The sequence below is a fragment of the Syngnathus leptorhynchus genome, chromosome 6, assembly GCF_054491065.1.
Source record: "Syngnathus leptorhynchus isolate UIUO chromosome 6, UIUO_Slep, whole genome shotgun sequence".
Lineage (NCBI taxonomy): Eukaryota > Metazoa > Chordata > Actinopteri > Syngnathiformes > Syngnathidae > Syngnathus > Syngnathus leptorhynchus.
The window spans coordinates 15,094,762-15,110,217 of record NC_141200.1 but is presented as its reverse complement, the minus strand read 5'-3'; the positions used below and the strand labels follow the sequence as shown (position 1 = coordinate 15,110,217).

Below are 15,456 nucleotides of genomic sequence, written 5' to 3'. Positions count from 1 at the left end.
CCCCAAAGTTTGCGTAAAATCAAGATTTAAGTGTATGGTGTAAATTTTAAGTTAAGAAATGAGGAAATGTTAGCATCTGAGAATAACTGCCGATGAGTGTCACAATACCAGCATTTTTATTTCGATACTATATCTGCATAAAGTAGCTTGACAGAGGTACATTGTAAAATCAGCAAAAGTTGCAAAATTAAAACTGACAAAATCTTTTCAAATTTTTATTAATCCAAAATATTAGGATATTCTTCATCAGAAAATAACATTTTAAACATAAACACTTTTAAACATTAACACACATAAACGTTGTAAAACATTGATCATTTAAAAAAAAAAATGCCTGACCTATTTGTGTGACATCTACTGTAATGAAGTATAGAGCAGGTTATGATCATTTTCATGGCGAGATATGCAGCTGTAGACCCTCTATGCAGTCTAGACACTGAACCGGCCCATTTGGATGTTAGGAATTGACTCTTCTTTTGGACAGAGGTACCAAAAACGGTTCCTCGACAAAAATCGTGAAATTAGCAAAAGTTGCAAAATTAAAACTGCCAAAATCTTTTCAAATGATTATTAATCCAAAATATTAGGATATGCCTCATCAGAAAATAACATGTTAAACAAACACTTTGAAACATTAACACACATGAACGTTGTAAAACATTGATCATTTAAAAAAAAAAAAAATGCCTGACCTATTTGTGTGACGTCGACTTGATAATACATTTTCACCAATACTGTCAAGCAAATATGTTCATTTAATTGCTATTGAGCCAGTAATCTTGCTTCGAGTGTCTCTGTGTGCATGTGTGAGTAGTCCTCTCCCAACTCGTCAAATGTCCTTTAAAATTCTACAAATTGAGAAGAAAATAATTCACACGTAGTGTAGTGATAGAAATGCAAGCTGCCACGCTTTAATAACTCTGGATGCCAGTAGGCGAGCTGCTTGACCGGATTAGACGTGATCCCACCTTGAACTGGGCTAGTGTTAAAACAAACCTTTTCAAGGTTGTCTGCATAACTTTGCGTGTCATGCTGTTCAACAAGGAACGGAGAAGCGAAGAAGTTTTTTTTTTTGATACCGGGGATAAAAATAAATGGTATCAAGTCTAAATATCATGGTGCCGGCACCCCATGTAACGTTACTGAGATGTTATTTGTTCTTTCAAACCAATTGTCTTTGTCTAGGGCTGGAGGGGGGGGGCGGCTGGGAGGTTGACCAGTTTGACAAAGTAGATCACAAAACATGCTTGACACAATTATTTTTTGTTTCCACGGCATTGTTGGATCATTCATGACCCTTTCACAGTCTGTTAGTGGGAAAGTTTCTTAGTGGAGAGTTGACACTGCAGTTAGTGTGAGTTTCTTAGTTAGGCGCATGTCTCGTGAGGTGTCTCGTGAGTCTCAAGTCAATGTGCAAACTTAAGATTTGGCCTATTGAGTTTCCCGTAGGCTCATCAACTTGTGTTGCATTGCTCAGCTCCCCGAGTCTCTCACGTTTAGATTATCTCAAATGTGTGCTCTCTGGCTGTCAACTCATAGTCATTGGCCGCAGCTACGTACAGAATCATAATTAAACATTATGTTTCGCATCATGGTAGTAAGAGGAAGGCATCATTCACCAGAGTGCAGTTTGAAGCTAACATGAGCCAACAAGTCCTCAAACAACACACCTATTTCAGCTGTGGTGGGAGTTTTACAAAATGATTTGTTTCTAACAAACTTAAGATAAAAAAAAAAACACTCATCAGGTAAAACACTCATTTTAAACCAATTAACATGCACACAACAAACTTTTCATTTTGGACCATGACATAATTATGTATATTAAGGGAGAAATCAACCCTAACCCAAACAATCGGCTGGGGAAAGTAAGTCATGCACTAAGTCACGTCTTGTTTTGGAGAGAGCAACTACTCAAAATACTCCCACAATAAGTGAAAACAGTGCGCAGCTCTAAAATCAGCAAAAAGACTGACGCTAATTCTATGAAAACGAGTGCATAGACAAGCTATCTTATTAAAGCGAAATACAGTTTATTTTTGTCATCTCAAGCTTACCGCTTTACTGTGTCCTTTGTTTCCGTAAATTGAAGGAACTTAACCAACGAAATGAAGTCTTTCAGCGAATACTTCTCTATACTGACAAAAGATTTCTGAAACAATCATCCTTGAACAAGCAGGACTTTACCCACAGACGTGGGAACACTGCTTGAAAAAGGAAATTTGACCAGACACTTCTTTGAGGTTCTGATGTTGGGGGATGGTGCAATGATTTGTGTGGATTGATGCATCCAACAACAGAACATTTTGATCAAGCAATGGATGTCTCTCAACTTCCTTCGTCTCAACTCAGATAAAACTGAGATGTTGATAATTGGTCCAGCTCGTTATCAACATTTATTTAAGGAAACCACTATAACTATAGATAACCGTACTATCACTCAGAGTGATACTGTAACTAATCTCGGGGTAATATTTGACCAAACGCTCTCCTTTCAAAAGCACATTAAGAATATAACCAGAATTGCGTTTTTTCACCTTCGTAATATTGCTAAGATTCGCCCAATCCTCTCGACCGGTGATGCGGAAATTATTATACATGCGTTTATCACGTCGCACCTGGACTACTATAATGCGTTATTCTCTGGTCTTCCCAAGTCCAGCATCAAAGGTCTACAGTTAGTAAAAAATGCTGCTGCAAGGCTGCTCTCACGGACACGAAAATTTGATCACATTACCCCAATATTAGCCAATTTACACTGGCTCCCAGTCCATTTAAGATGTGACTTCAAGGTTCTTCTATTAACCTATAAATCATTGCATGGCTTAGCGCTTTCATATCTCGTCGACCTAGTTGTTCTTTATGTTCCGTCTCGTAACCTTCGTTCGCAAAACGCGAGTCTTTTAGTGACATCGAGGGCCAAGAAAATGTCTACAGGGTCTAGAGCATTTTCTATTCGGGCTCCAGAGCTCTGGAATGCCCTACCAATGGATATTAGAACTGCTACCTCAGTAGAAACATTTAAGACACGTTTAAAGACATATTTCTATGATATGGCCTTTAATTGACCTGTAGTGGCCGATTTGGCTGGAGTTTGTTTTTGCTCCCGCTCCCCGACCCCACTTCCCCCTCCCCTCCCCGGCTGGGGAGGTGGTTAGGTGACACCCAAGCTGCCAGCGGCTATGTATCCAGATTCTCGTCGACCAAATTCAGGATGAGGGAACTGCAGCGGACTCCTCGAAGACACTGCCAGTACGATCAAGGGCTCCTCCGACAGCTCTTCGCTTTGGCCTGGACATCCACTTTTTGATTTCCATATCATGTATTTCATGTGCCCTCTTTGCATCCATTGCACCCTGGTGATCCTGAAAGGGGGATCCTTCCATCTGTGGTCCCTTCTCAAGGTTTCTCATTTTTCCCCTGGTAGGTTTTTTTTTAGTTTTTCCTTGCCCTTTTGGGAGCTCAAGATCAGGGGATGCTTTGAGAATAATTGTCAACTGTTTGTCTATGTGAAGCCCTTTGAGACTGCTTGTGATTCAGGGCTATACAAATAAACTTGACTTGACTTGAATCTCTCCACTTCGGCATCCTTGGATTGTTTGGACTACAAAAGTCTCCTAGTTTTAAAGATGGCGGATTTGCGAAACCGTTTGGCAACACCCATTACTTTGTTTGGTTTGTCACTCCCCAACAAATGTGATGTAAAAGATAAAAATACGTGCCGTAAATTTCAGACTATAAGCCGCTACTCTTTTCTCAAATTTTGGACCCTGCGGTTTATAGTCCGGTGCGGCTTATATAGTTTTTTTTCCGGGAATTCCCTCATGACTAATACAGTTGTACACTCATAAAAAGGATGTGGACCGCTGTTGTGCTGTTATGTTAATAAAAGTTATGCGTCCCTAAATATTCATCTCTTTCCTGACAATCATCTTTGTATATACAGTAATCCCTCCTACTTCGCGGCTTCAACTATCGCGGCTTTGCTGTATCGCGGGTTTTCAAAAATAAATTAAATATTTTATCGCAGAAATTTCATCATTTCACGAGGTTTCGCGGCCACTTGAGTTTCTTCATTTTCCTTTAATAATGATAGCTTATGTTTAAAAGTCGTTTTCTTGTTTTGAAATGAATAAATTAAAGAGTCAGTACAGTATACTTTATCGTCACATGTGACTTCAGGGCGTTCTCTCTGTTGTATATTTTGGACTAACTCATGTTCCGTAGTGGGAAAACCCCGGATGTGGGAGGGGGAGCTTCGGGGACGTTCAGTGTTGCGATGTACGGCCAGTGAACTGACTGTGATGAAAGGAATAAAGCAGTATCCATCACGTCGTTGTCCAAACCATGCTTGCTACATCAGAACCTGGAAAATAGTAAAGATATAACACTCTCCACCGGCGGTGGCCTTCATCTGGACATAGCAATACACTGTTAGTCTCGTCGCTAAGGCATGAATGCGGAGCGCACAGTCCATTGATATGAAAGTCCCCTAGCAGCGAGCTGGTTGATGTCAGCGATAAAAATAGAATATCTTCCAAGAATAGCTCAAAAAAATCTAGTTTCTATTTCGCGGAAATTCCCATTTCGCGGGTGGGTCTGGAACGTAACCCCCGCGAAGTAGGAGGGATTACTGTATTCTCTTACAAATGGGAATTAAACATTAATTTAATGTAATAAATAATTTTAATCGATTAAAAACGCGATCATGCGCCGACTTTACATGTATATTCCAATCAGAGACTGAGGAGAAAGATTTTGCTGGTTTCAGTGGACAGGAGGAAGACAAAGACGGCTCTCAGTGACTTTGTTGACTGGTATGTTTTTTTCTTACCCGCCTAGTTAGTGCTGTTACTTCCGTGTTTACAACAAAATGTTATTGTTATTAAAATTTTAGCCCAGTTAGTGCTATTACTTCCGTGTTTACAACGAAATGTTAATGCTATTAAAACTTTAGCCCAACTAGTGCTGTTACTTCCGTGTTTACAACGAAATGTTAATGTGATTAAAACTTTAAAAAGGCTTTCTGTGTACTGTCTTTCTTTTTAAATAACTCGTGCGCACGTGCGGCTTATAGTCCGGTGCGCTTATATAAGTATAAAACTTAAAGAAAATCAAGAATTTTACCTGGTACGGCTTATACTCTGGTGCGGCTTATAGCCCGAAATTTACGGTAATAGAAAACTGAGAAAACTGAACGGAGTAAAAAAAAAAAGCCCCCAAACAGATCATAAAAGTATCTCTGCAGCACCTGGAGGGATAGATTACACCTTTCTACATTCTTGGAGAGTCCAAATACACAAAAAAATTTATATAAAAGCAAAATAAGTGGATTTTCCATATTTCTCCTTTAAGGCTGGTTGTACAGTACAACAGTGTTCTCTAATTGAAATAGAAAAAATGATCAAATTCAAAAAAAAAATTCGGAGTGGCAGCAAGCTGTGTGAAGCAGAGGTAGAACTAATGCAGGCAATCCCTCAATTTTGAATTGATCTATTGAGTCGACTATATTTTTATATTAACTGTTTTTGTATTGCATTTTTGAATCATGCACTTGGCCTGATTAGTTTGCTGATGTGCTTGACCTTTTTTCTTTTAAATTTTATTTATCAAGCACACGTCACTAATAGAAATGCAAATTTCAAATCTTTTCATCTTATGTGTATTTAACTGATTAGTCATGCACTACAATTTGGTAATATCCTAGAATCCAAAATCTTTATTTGGGGACCCTTATCAGATAAAAGATTAAAATCTGATAATTAGTTTAATTAATTACAAATCCTGTAATAAGATTAATTTTATTAATCACCTGACAGCGTTAGTTTTTAAGCTATTGTAGCTTGTTAGACTATCGTCATCACCCAGCATCACTAGTAGTTGGAAAGTCCTGCATCCTAGTGAATTTTTTCACAACTGTTAAACTGTCAACCAATACAGCATTTAGCAGGTGACACAACCACCCTCAGTTACCAGTTTGTCATGTGAACCCAACTCCCCAGCGTCATGGGAAGTCTGCTCAAAGCAACCCGCAATGTTAGTCACCCGTGAATGCGTGCACGCATGCGTGCTTCCGCGAACTTCAATGTTATCCAAAACACCTCTCCATGTTTTGTATTTTTTTTTCACATTTGAAATAAATAATTAAGTCTAAGACACCTTAACTGGTGATTAAACTACCGTAATTCTCGGACTATAAGTCGCTCCGGAGTATAAATCGCACCAGCCATAAAATGCACAATAAAGTGAAAAAAACATATTAAAGTCGCACCGGCGTATAAGTCGCACTTTTGGGGCAAATTCATTTGTCAAAATCCAACACCAAGAACAGACATGAACCAGCAACAACAGGCTAAACGATACGGTATGCTAACGTGACATATACACAAAGAAGGAGCTGAGAAAGGCCCTGACATAACATTCAGAGTTATTCAAATAAGTATTACATAAATAACATGTTTATCAAACCATCTGTTTTACTCCAATTCATTAAATCCATAGATCGTCCTTTATGTAAACAATGCTGCGTATGTGCCGCATATGCGCCGCTGACGTAGGACTCGTAAGTTGCATTTCTAATTATTCCACAGACCCATATAACGATATATAAAGTATATTTCAAATAACTACCATATAACAACAATATTATCCAACCATCTGTGTCACTCCTAATCATTAAATCCATCGATCAAATTCCTCGTCCTTTATATCAACAACGTCATGCGTGCGCCGCACAGATCTAGTATATAACTATATTGCAGCGTTAAAAAAGTACCAGGAAAGATGTGGGTTTGGTAAACGGCTCTTTATTTAACAAAATAAGAGTTCAACGAGCCAACTACTGAACTGTAACGATAAAAACATACAAGTTGCTACACGAAATAAAATATATCAAATAACTATAGCATAAATAAGCTTTTCAAATCTTGTGTCACTCCAAATCATTAAATCCTTCAAACGTGGGGCCCTTCGTCATCTTCGTCATCCCGTGATCGAATCCTTTGTCCTTTATGTAAACAACTGCCGCGCGGTGCCGGTGACGTCACTTGCAGTTTAAATGACAGTAATCCCTTGCTACATCGCGGTTCATTTATCGCGGTTTCACTACATCGCAGATTTTTGAATTTTGAAAATTTGTGAAAAAAAATCACATATAAGTCGCTCCTGAGTAGAAGTCTCCCCCCCCCACCCAAACTATGAATAAAAACGCGATTTATAGTCCGAAAATTACGGTAATTCCTTTTAACTGCAATGGACATTTGCTGGTGTCAATGTTGTTTGGCAAGAGTTGAGAAATAGATTTGTTTCTCCTCAATATTTATTTACTGTACTTCTGTCTGCAGCAGGACACAAATAGTTTAAAAAAGTCTCAATTATTTAAGATTTGTATGCGAAGGCTGTTAAAAACAAACAAGATTTTCAAGCTTGATCTTTTCACTTGCTCCTTATTTTTAATATCAGCTGCACTCTTTCAACTGAAGAAGACAAGTGAGCTATCAAACCATTGCAGTATTTTTCAGCAGCAGTAGTGTTTAAAAGTCAGACTTTGGGTCTCCTGGAGAACATTTTGGATGTAAAATCTGAACGATGATTGAATTTCGGTTTTGGAAAAAAATGTCTAAAAGTTGAGAAAAACAATGTTACTGTTTTGTAAAGGTTTCATTCAACTCAAAATTGAAACCTTATCTAGGTTTAAGTTGCTCTCTGTCTATTTTGTGTTTATTCCAGAATGTTCTGGCCAAGGCTTTATACGACAATGCTGCAGAATCTCCAGATGAACTGTCCTTCCGCAAGGGGGACATTCTGACTGTATTGGAACGTGACACACAAGGACTAGATGGCTGGTGGCTCTGTTCACTTCACGGTCGCCAAGGCATTGTCCCTGGCAACCGTCTTAAGTTCCTTGTTGGCATGTACGACAAACAGCAGGAACATGGAAGTCCTTGTACGACAGATCCAGCACCATCCTGTCCCACTTTCCAGATGCAGCGACCGGCACCCCAAGCTCAGTATACACCGATGCCATCTATTTACTCCACGCCCAATCCAGCACAGTCCAAATCAGATTCCGTCTACATGATTCCACCGTTGCATGGCCCCAAGCCTAACCCCCAAATTGTGTACCATGTTCCCTCTGGCCCAAGTAGAACAACTCTTAAGGTCAACTCCGAACCAACTATTAAGGCCCCAGCGCTAACACCAATTCAGTCTGAGATATCAAGGGAGGATGTCTATCAGGTGCCACCTTCTTTGGGTCTGGGGCTAAACCAGGGAGTCACCCAGTCTGTTTCTTCAGTTTTGCCAGGCACTGGGAATGATGTTTACCAGGTGCCCCCCTCTCTGGAAAAGAGCACCTCAAAGGATAGCAAGACACTTGGTAAGGTAAGGAAAAAAACACTACAATCACGTTTGCTGTGGAGATATGGTAACAAATGGACCCAAGTGCAGGAGACCATGCAAGAGTCTGGGATAGAAAGAAAACATGAGGATGACCAATTGAAATGAATACATTGAATATGCACCCTGCCAAATAGCATAATTGCCTAAGTCATATTGCAATATTTTGGTGAAAACAAGAAAAACACCATTTGTAAAACACACGCAAAATTTGAACAACGTAGCAAAAGGAAAAGATCCAATAAAAAAATGCCAATGTCTGTTCTAAAAATTGTTTTCTTGTTTTCCGAAATTATTGAAATATGACTAGGGCGTATTAGCCTATTGGCCCGAATATAAAACAACCCTGATTATAAGACGACCCCCTCTTTTTAAAGAATCAAGTTTGAAAAGAGTTTTTGAACACCCAATTTAATTTTTATACAGAAAATAATTACAGTACATGTGAAACCAAATGATTATAACAATATATTCGAGAGAAAAAGCATGTTATTTTGCCTCATTCTAATCATGCATAAACTGTCTATCACATCTTAATATCTGAACGCTTGGCTAGACTTGTGCTGTGTCGCAGCGTTAGTCCGTTACGCCGCACCATTCTTTTACACCAACTGAGGCTTGCTTTGAAGTCAGCGGTGGGTATGTTTATCTCTTTGGCTATTTCCATGGCCTTGAGCTGAATTACAGCTCTGCTGATGGGCATCCCATCCTTTTGTTTCTCGTCCACATACGCGCACACCCTCCTGTCGAGCTCTTGAAAGCGGCCGCTCTGAGGACCACGGAAAGCTTTTCTCTCCTTGTGAGCATTTTTTTAGGTGATCTTTTTGAGCTCTCCATCTCCGTACATTACACTCCGTGACACCATATTTCACAGCCGCTTTGCAATTGTTTGAAGACTGCCTCATTCATCACCATCATCTTGAAGTTTGCATCATAACTTCTCAGCTGCCGGTTAACCTGGCCGATATTCAACCCACTTTTCTTCAGATTGTCCATACATTTCTCCATTTTCTGTTATCTCTTCTCTTTTTTTCTTCTCGTTCTTTCTTACTGCTAATTTTTATTTTTCTTCTTCGTGCTACCGTTATTCTTCGTGACAGGGGTTCACTTTGGCCTGGGGAGTTAAGTTCAGCATTCACTTTAAAGATATCTGGCGCCATCTAGCGTTGTGAGTATAATATATATATATATATATATATAGTTATAATTATATTATATAATTATATATAATATAATAATGTCTAGACCCCGAATGTAAGACACCCCCACTTTTTCAGTCTTATTTCAATGCAAAAAATAAATACGGTATGTTAAATGGCCAATGAAAAATAAAACAGTGCTAACTATAGTCAGACTTCACCTTAAGACTGATTTCAGATGACAGATCTCATCTATGAATCTCCCTCCCAGCCACAGAGAGCACAGAGTATGTAAATTGTGCAGATCAAATATCCAGTTTTTATACTGCTTACCCTTATTGGAGTGGCAGGGGAGTGAGAGCCTGTCCCAGTTGACTTTGAGGACGAGGCAGGTTTATGCCCTGAACTGGTTGCTAGTCAATCGCCAGGCATAGACAAACTTTGGAATGTTCACACTCCAGAATTAAAATACATTTGGGAGAAAGCTGATGTACCCCCCTCCAAAAAAGCTTGTGCAGACTGAGAGAACATGCCATTTCCATAGATGAAGGTCACAGCCAAGATTCGATCTATGACTGTAAAGTTGCTGCATTTCTGCCAATTACTGTCATCTTCCTTCCCCAATCAAATATATTCAATGTTATTTAAATCGTGCCAAGTCAAGGCAAATGTTGTGGTAACACATCCTAAGTCACTTTCCATATTGGGAATGATTGCTTGTGTATGAAGTACAGCCTTTAGAGCTACTCTCACTCTTGCCTTAAGGTCAGCTGGGATAGGCTCCAGCTCACCCACAATCCTCATTTTTTGGCATGCTTTTATTTATATATATATATATATATATATATATATATATATGGTGGGGCACTGGGTAGCACGTCCGCCTCACAGTTAGGAGGGTGCGGGTTCGATTCCACCTCCGGCCCTCCCTAACCCTAACCCACATCCCAAAAACATGCTTGGCAGGCCGATTGAAGACTCTAAATGTCTTTAGGTATGAGTGCGAGTGCGGATGGTTGTTCGTCTCTGTGTGCCCTGCGATTGGCTGGCAACCGGTTCATGGTGTCCCCCGATGACGGCTGGGATAGGCCCCAGCACGCCTGCGACCCTCGTTGGGACGAAGCGGTTCAGAAAATGGATATATATATATATATATATATATATATATATATATATATATATATATATATATATATATATATATATATATATATATATATACACACACCGTAATTTTCGGACTATAAATCGCGTTTTTTGTCATAGTTTGGGTGGGTGGGCGACTTATACTCAGGAGCGACTTATGTGATTTTTTTTCACAAATTTTCAAAATTCAAAAATCCGCGATGTAGTGAAACCGCGATAAACGAACGGCGATGTAGCAAGGGATTACTGTCATTTGAATTCCAAGTGACGTCACCCGTGCCGCGCGGCGGTTGTTTACATAAAGGGCAAAGGATTCGATCACGGGATGACGAAGATGACGAAGAGCCCCACGTACTACCGGCATCATTAGCGGCTTTGTTTGTAAGAGACACAGAGGACAAAGAGTTTGAAGGATTTAATGATTTGGAGTGACACAGAAGGTTTGAAAAACTATTATGGCTTTTACGCACGCTCGATCCTTCTCGACGGTAGCTCTCTTTCACCTCCGTGGATGGAAGTCGGGGGCCGGGGCTCGGCCGGGTGGCTGTCCGGGGACGGTGCATGAGGCTCAGACATGGCTTTTATGCACGCCCGGTCATAATCTACGGAGCTTTCTTTCACCTCCGTGGATGGAAGTCGGGGGCCGGCGCTCGGCTGGGTGGCTGTCCGGGGACAATGCATGGGGCTCAGACATGGCTTTTATGCACGCCCGGTCCTTCGAGGAATTTGATCGATGGATTTATTGATTGTGAGTGACACAGATGGTTTGATAATATTGTTGTAATATGATAGTTATTTGAAATATACTTTATATATTGTTATATGGGTCTGTGGAATCATTAGAAATGCAACTTACAACGGGTCCGACGTCAGCATATGCGGCGCATACGTTTACATACATCTTGGTGTTGGATTTTGAAAAATAAATTTCCCCCAAAAGTGCGACTTGTACTCCGGTGCGACTTATATATGTTTTTTTTTCACTTTATTGTGCATTTTATGGCTGGTGCGACTTATACTCCGGAGCGACTTGTAGTCTGAAAATTACGATATATATTGATTCAAAAAATAGGAATTTTTTTCTCTGTTGTAAATGGATAGATACTAAAGGACAATGTATTGTCAAACAGTAAAATATTCTGGTTTTGTTTTTATATTTAAGGGAAGGTAAATTGAGGATGGTTCATTTTTCACTAACTAGCCCAGTTTATGTACTATTTTTTTTTTTATCAGGAAAATGAAAAAAGTTAGCACTTTCTATTTTAGCCATTCATTATGGAGAAATAATGAAACATTGAATGCCTTTAAAAACACCCTCTTATAATGAGAATTAGGGCCACACACCCCTACCCTCTATGTCTTAAATGATGATGTCACGGAAGGACGCAATCAAAATTACCCCTTTGGAAATCATTGCACAGACTTAAAATGTCCCAAAACAGCTATTAATTGGCACCAAAATTATTTACCGTAATTTCTGGACCATGAGCCTCACCTGATTATGAGCCTCACAAGCAAGAATGAGTGGAATTTTTTTTTCATAACTAAACCACACCATACTAAAAGCTGCATGTGCACATGGGTTATTTACAAAGAAAGACGGTACACAGAAAGCCTTTTTAAAGTTTTAATAACATACCTTAACATTTCTTTTTAAACACTGCCTGTGACGCGGAAGTAATACCGCAGCAACATGGAAGTAACACAGCACCAATAGGGCTGGATAAAAATACATACCAGTAAAAGTCACTGAGATGCGGCGGTAACAAAGCACAGCACTAACAGGGCTGATTAAAAAAATAGCTTCCTCCTGTGCACTGAAACCATCAAAGTCTTCCTCCTCAGTGTCGGATTGGAATAGCGTCAGATATACTTCGCCGCACACTTTCTCAGTCTCTCTTTCGTGTTCGCTTTTATTTCCATGATGAGGGTCAGTTCATGCTAGTTTTATTCATGCACAAAGCGCTAAATTACATTAAACTAGCAAGCTACACGTAGACAGTAGCTCCAGAGTAGACGTGACCCGGAAAGAAAAGCAACACGATGTCATCAACAATGGGCCAAATCGACTGCCTTTAACTTAAAAGCGGTATAATATGAATTTTCTTTGTCCCCCATAATGACGGTTTGTGTATACAAGCTTCCTTTCAGTCATGTCCGTCTTGATCTCGTTCTGTCTCTTCTTTGTGTGAATTATACGGCACTATTTGCCTGGCGGATGGACATGCGATCAACACACCACTTTTCTCCCCAGTGACCAAGTCACATATCCCTCCGCCCAGCAAAGCGGTGGTGCACAACAGCATTCAACAGCCTTTTTACGAGTTTATAAAAGTGATCAAGTCATCACAAAAATCACGAAAAAAATCGTATATAAGATGCACCAGACTATAAGCCGCAGGGTTCAAAGTTTGAGAAAAAAGTAGTGGCCTATAGTCCAAAATTTACGGTAATAACGTTATATTGGCTTTAACTCACTTTTCATTTTTTGTGAAGAACCCTTTCTTAACTTGTTTGCCCAATGAACCAGAAAACCTTTAGAACTTGGGACATAAAAGTGCAAAGGGGACAGATGTGGGACAGAAAAGTGCAAAGGTAAAGATGCATAGCCCAAATAACAAACTCTATCCATCCATCCATCCATCCATCTTCTTCCGCTTATCCGGGGTCGGGTCGCGGGGGCAGCAGCTTTAGGAGGGACAAGATGTCATCAATAATAGCCTAGTGCCCCCTAGTGACCGGAAGAAACCTCTAAAGATCATGCATGAGCAGCTGTAGTTCCTACGTTAAGAGCCAAATCGACTGCCTTTAACTTAAAAGCGGCATCATATGCATTTCTTTTGTCCCCCATAATGGGGGTTTGTGTATAAAAGCTTCCTTTCTTCAGTAATGACCGTCTTGATCTCGTTCTGTCTCTTCTTTGTGTGAATTATACGGCACTATTTGCTTGGCGGATGGACATGCGATCAACACAGCACTATTCTTCCCAGTGACCATGTCACATATCCCTCCGCCCAGGAAAGCGGTGCCGCGCAACAGCAGTCCACAGCCTTTTTACGAGTGTATAAGTGATCAAGTCATCACAAAAATCACAAAAAATACATAGATATGCCGCACCGGACGACAAGCTGCAGGGTTCAAAACTTGAGCAAAAAGTAGCGGCTTATAGTCCGGAAATTACGGTAAATTAAATAAAAATAAAAAATATATAAATAAATTTTTATTTTAATTATCTTTTTTTGTGTATTTTAAACGATAGTCTTTACAATGATTTCCAATGGGGCAATTGTGATCGCTTTCTTCCGTGACATAGTCAGGCTGATGTGTTAAATCAAGTAGACTGCCCAAAAAGTGGGTGTCAGTAAGTGTACCGCCCTTCTGTTCCAAAATACCGTTGAATCTCTTTTGATGTTTTTTTTTTTTATGGGGGGATTGTTGCACTGACATCCTTTTCAAATACAGTTCTATCTCATAAGTGCCAATATTGGGCTAGCTTTACCCACCTTTTAAGGGACCAAAAATCTTTGTTTTTTCATTATGTTTTTTAATGAATCCGGTGATTAATTAGTTATCAGAATTTCATTCTGCCAAATATCAGCAATGGCCTAAAAACATCAATTTTTTTCGGCCCTATTATAAAATCTTTGCCACCAGTAATTTTGCTTTGAATCTTGATACATTCTAACCTTTTTTCCTTTTTAGTGTGTTGCTGCTACTCAACCAGGCTTGGTCTATGTCTATGACACGGAGGAAGCAGACAATAAGTATGATGTTCTACCCAGATATAAATTTTCAACCCAGCAGGATGTATATGATGTCCCTCCTACTCGTGACAAATACAACGTGCAGGTCCGTTGATATATTCATATGACTAATTTATCTGAAGCACTGGTAGCAGCAAGACTCATGCAGCCCCAGACCATCACAGTTCCATCACAATGCTTGACTGTAGGCAAGACAAATTTTTCCTCCTCACCTGTTTGCCACGTGTGACACATTCTGAATGGAATAAGTTCATCGTAGTATCATCAGACCACAAGAAATTGTTCCACTAAATCATGTCTGTGAAATCATAGATCATCCATCCTTCCCTCCATCTAATTTTATACTACTTATCCCCTGATAAGGAGCTTAAACCTATTCCGGCTGACTATTGGGCGTAGTGTTAGTGTGGTTGTTCCCCAACCCAGAGGTTGTGGGTTTGATCCTTAACCCTTGTGACCATGTCGAAATATTCAAGATAATCAACATACTGACCCCTCAGTTGCTCCTGATGCTGCGTCAGTATCAGTACATAAATGAGGAAACGGTGTTCAAGAGCTTTGAGTACCAAAGGTAGAAAAGCACTGTACAAGGAAATGCTCACAGAAAGTAGACTACACCCTATGCAGTAGAGACATTCACACTCATATTCACATTTTCATTGAGGGGGTACTGAACCCACGCTGCCTGCACTGAAGTTAGGCAAGTGTCCCTCTTCACCAGGGGTGTCCAAACTTTATGTAAAGGGTTCATATTTGGTTAGATGAAAATGTATAGGGGCCGACCATTCGGACTGACGTTCCTTGAACCATTACCATTGTAAATTAACTTGTAAATGTATAACTATATCTTGTGCTGTCTGCAGATAGGTTAATATTGCAAATAAGAATCTATTGTTAATTGCATTACCAGGATAGTTAAAGATTAAAATAACAGTACATTAAATACAGATGAATATGATTTTATGAAAGTTGGATGAATTTTTTTATTACATATATTGAGTTTGTTTTAT

At 39.6% G+C, this 15,456-nt stretch overlaps 1 protein-coding gene across 5 annotated transcripts in view; it reads left to right on the top strand.

Moving 5' to 3' along the window:
* The window catches only part of bcar1 (BCAR1 scaffold protein, Cas family member), a 32,012-nt gene that overhangs the window by 6,698 nt on the left and 9,858 nt on the right, over window positions 1–15,456 (top strand). For 4 of the 5 annotated variants that reach the window (XR_015066342.1, XR_015066343.1, XM_085913592.1 and 1 more), the window contains exons 2-3: window positions 7,729–8,382; window positions 14,385–14,531. Coding sequence is in view for 3 of the 5 variants with exons in the window: in XM_085913592.1 (XP_085769718.1) it covers window positions 7,729–8,382; window positions 14,385–14,531 (801 nt within the window). In the remaining 2 variants the exon portion in view is untranslated. The remainder of the gene's footprint in view (window positions 1–7,728; window positions 8,383–14,384; window positions 14,532–15,456) is intronic. The other variant, XM_085913594.1, reaches the window with a different exon arrangement.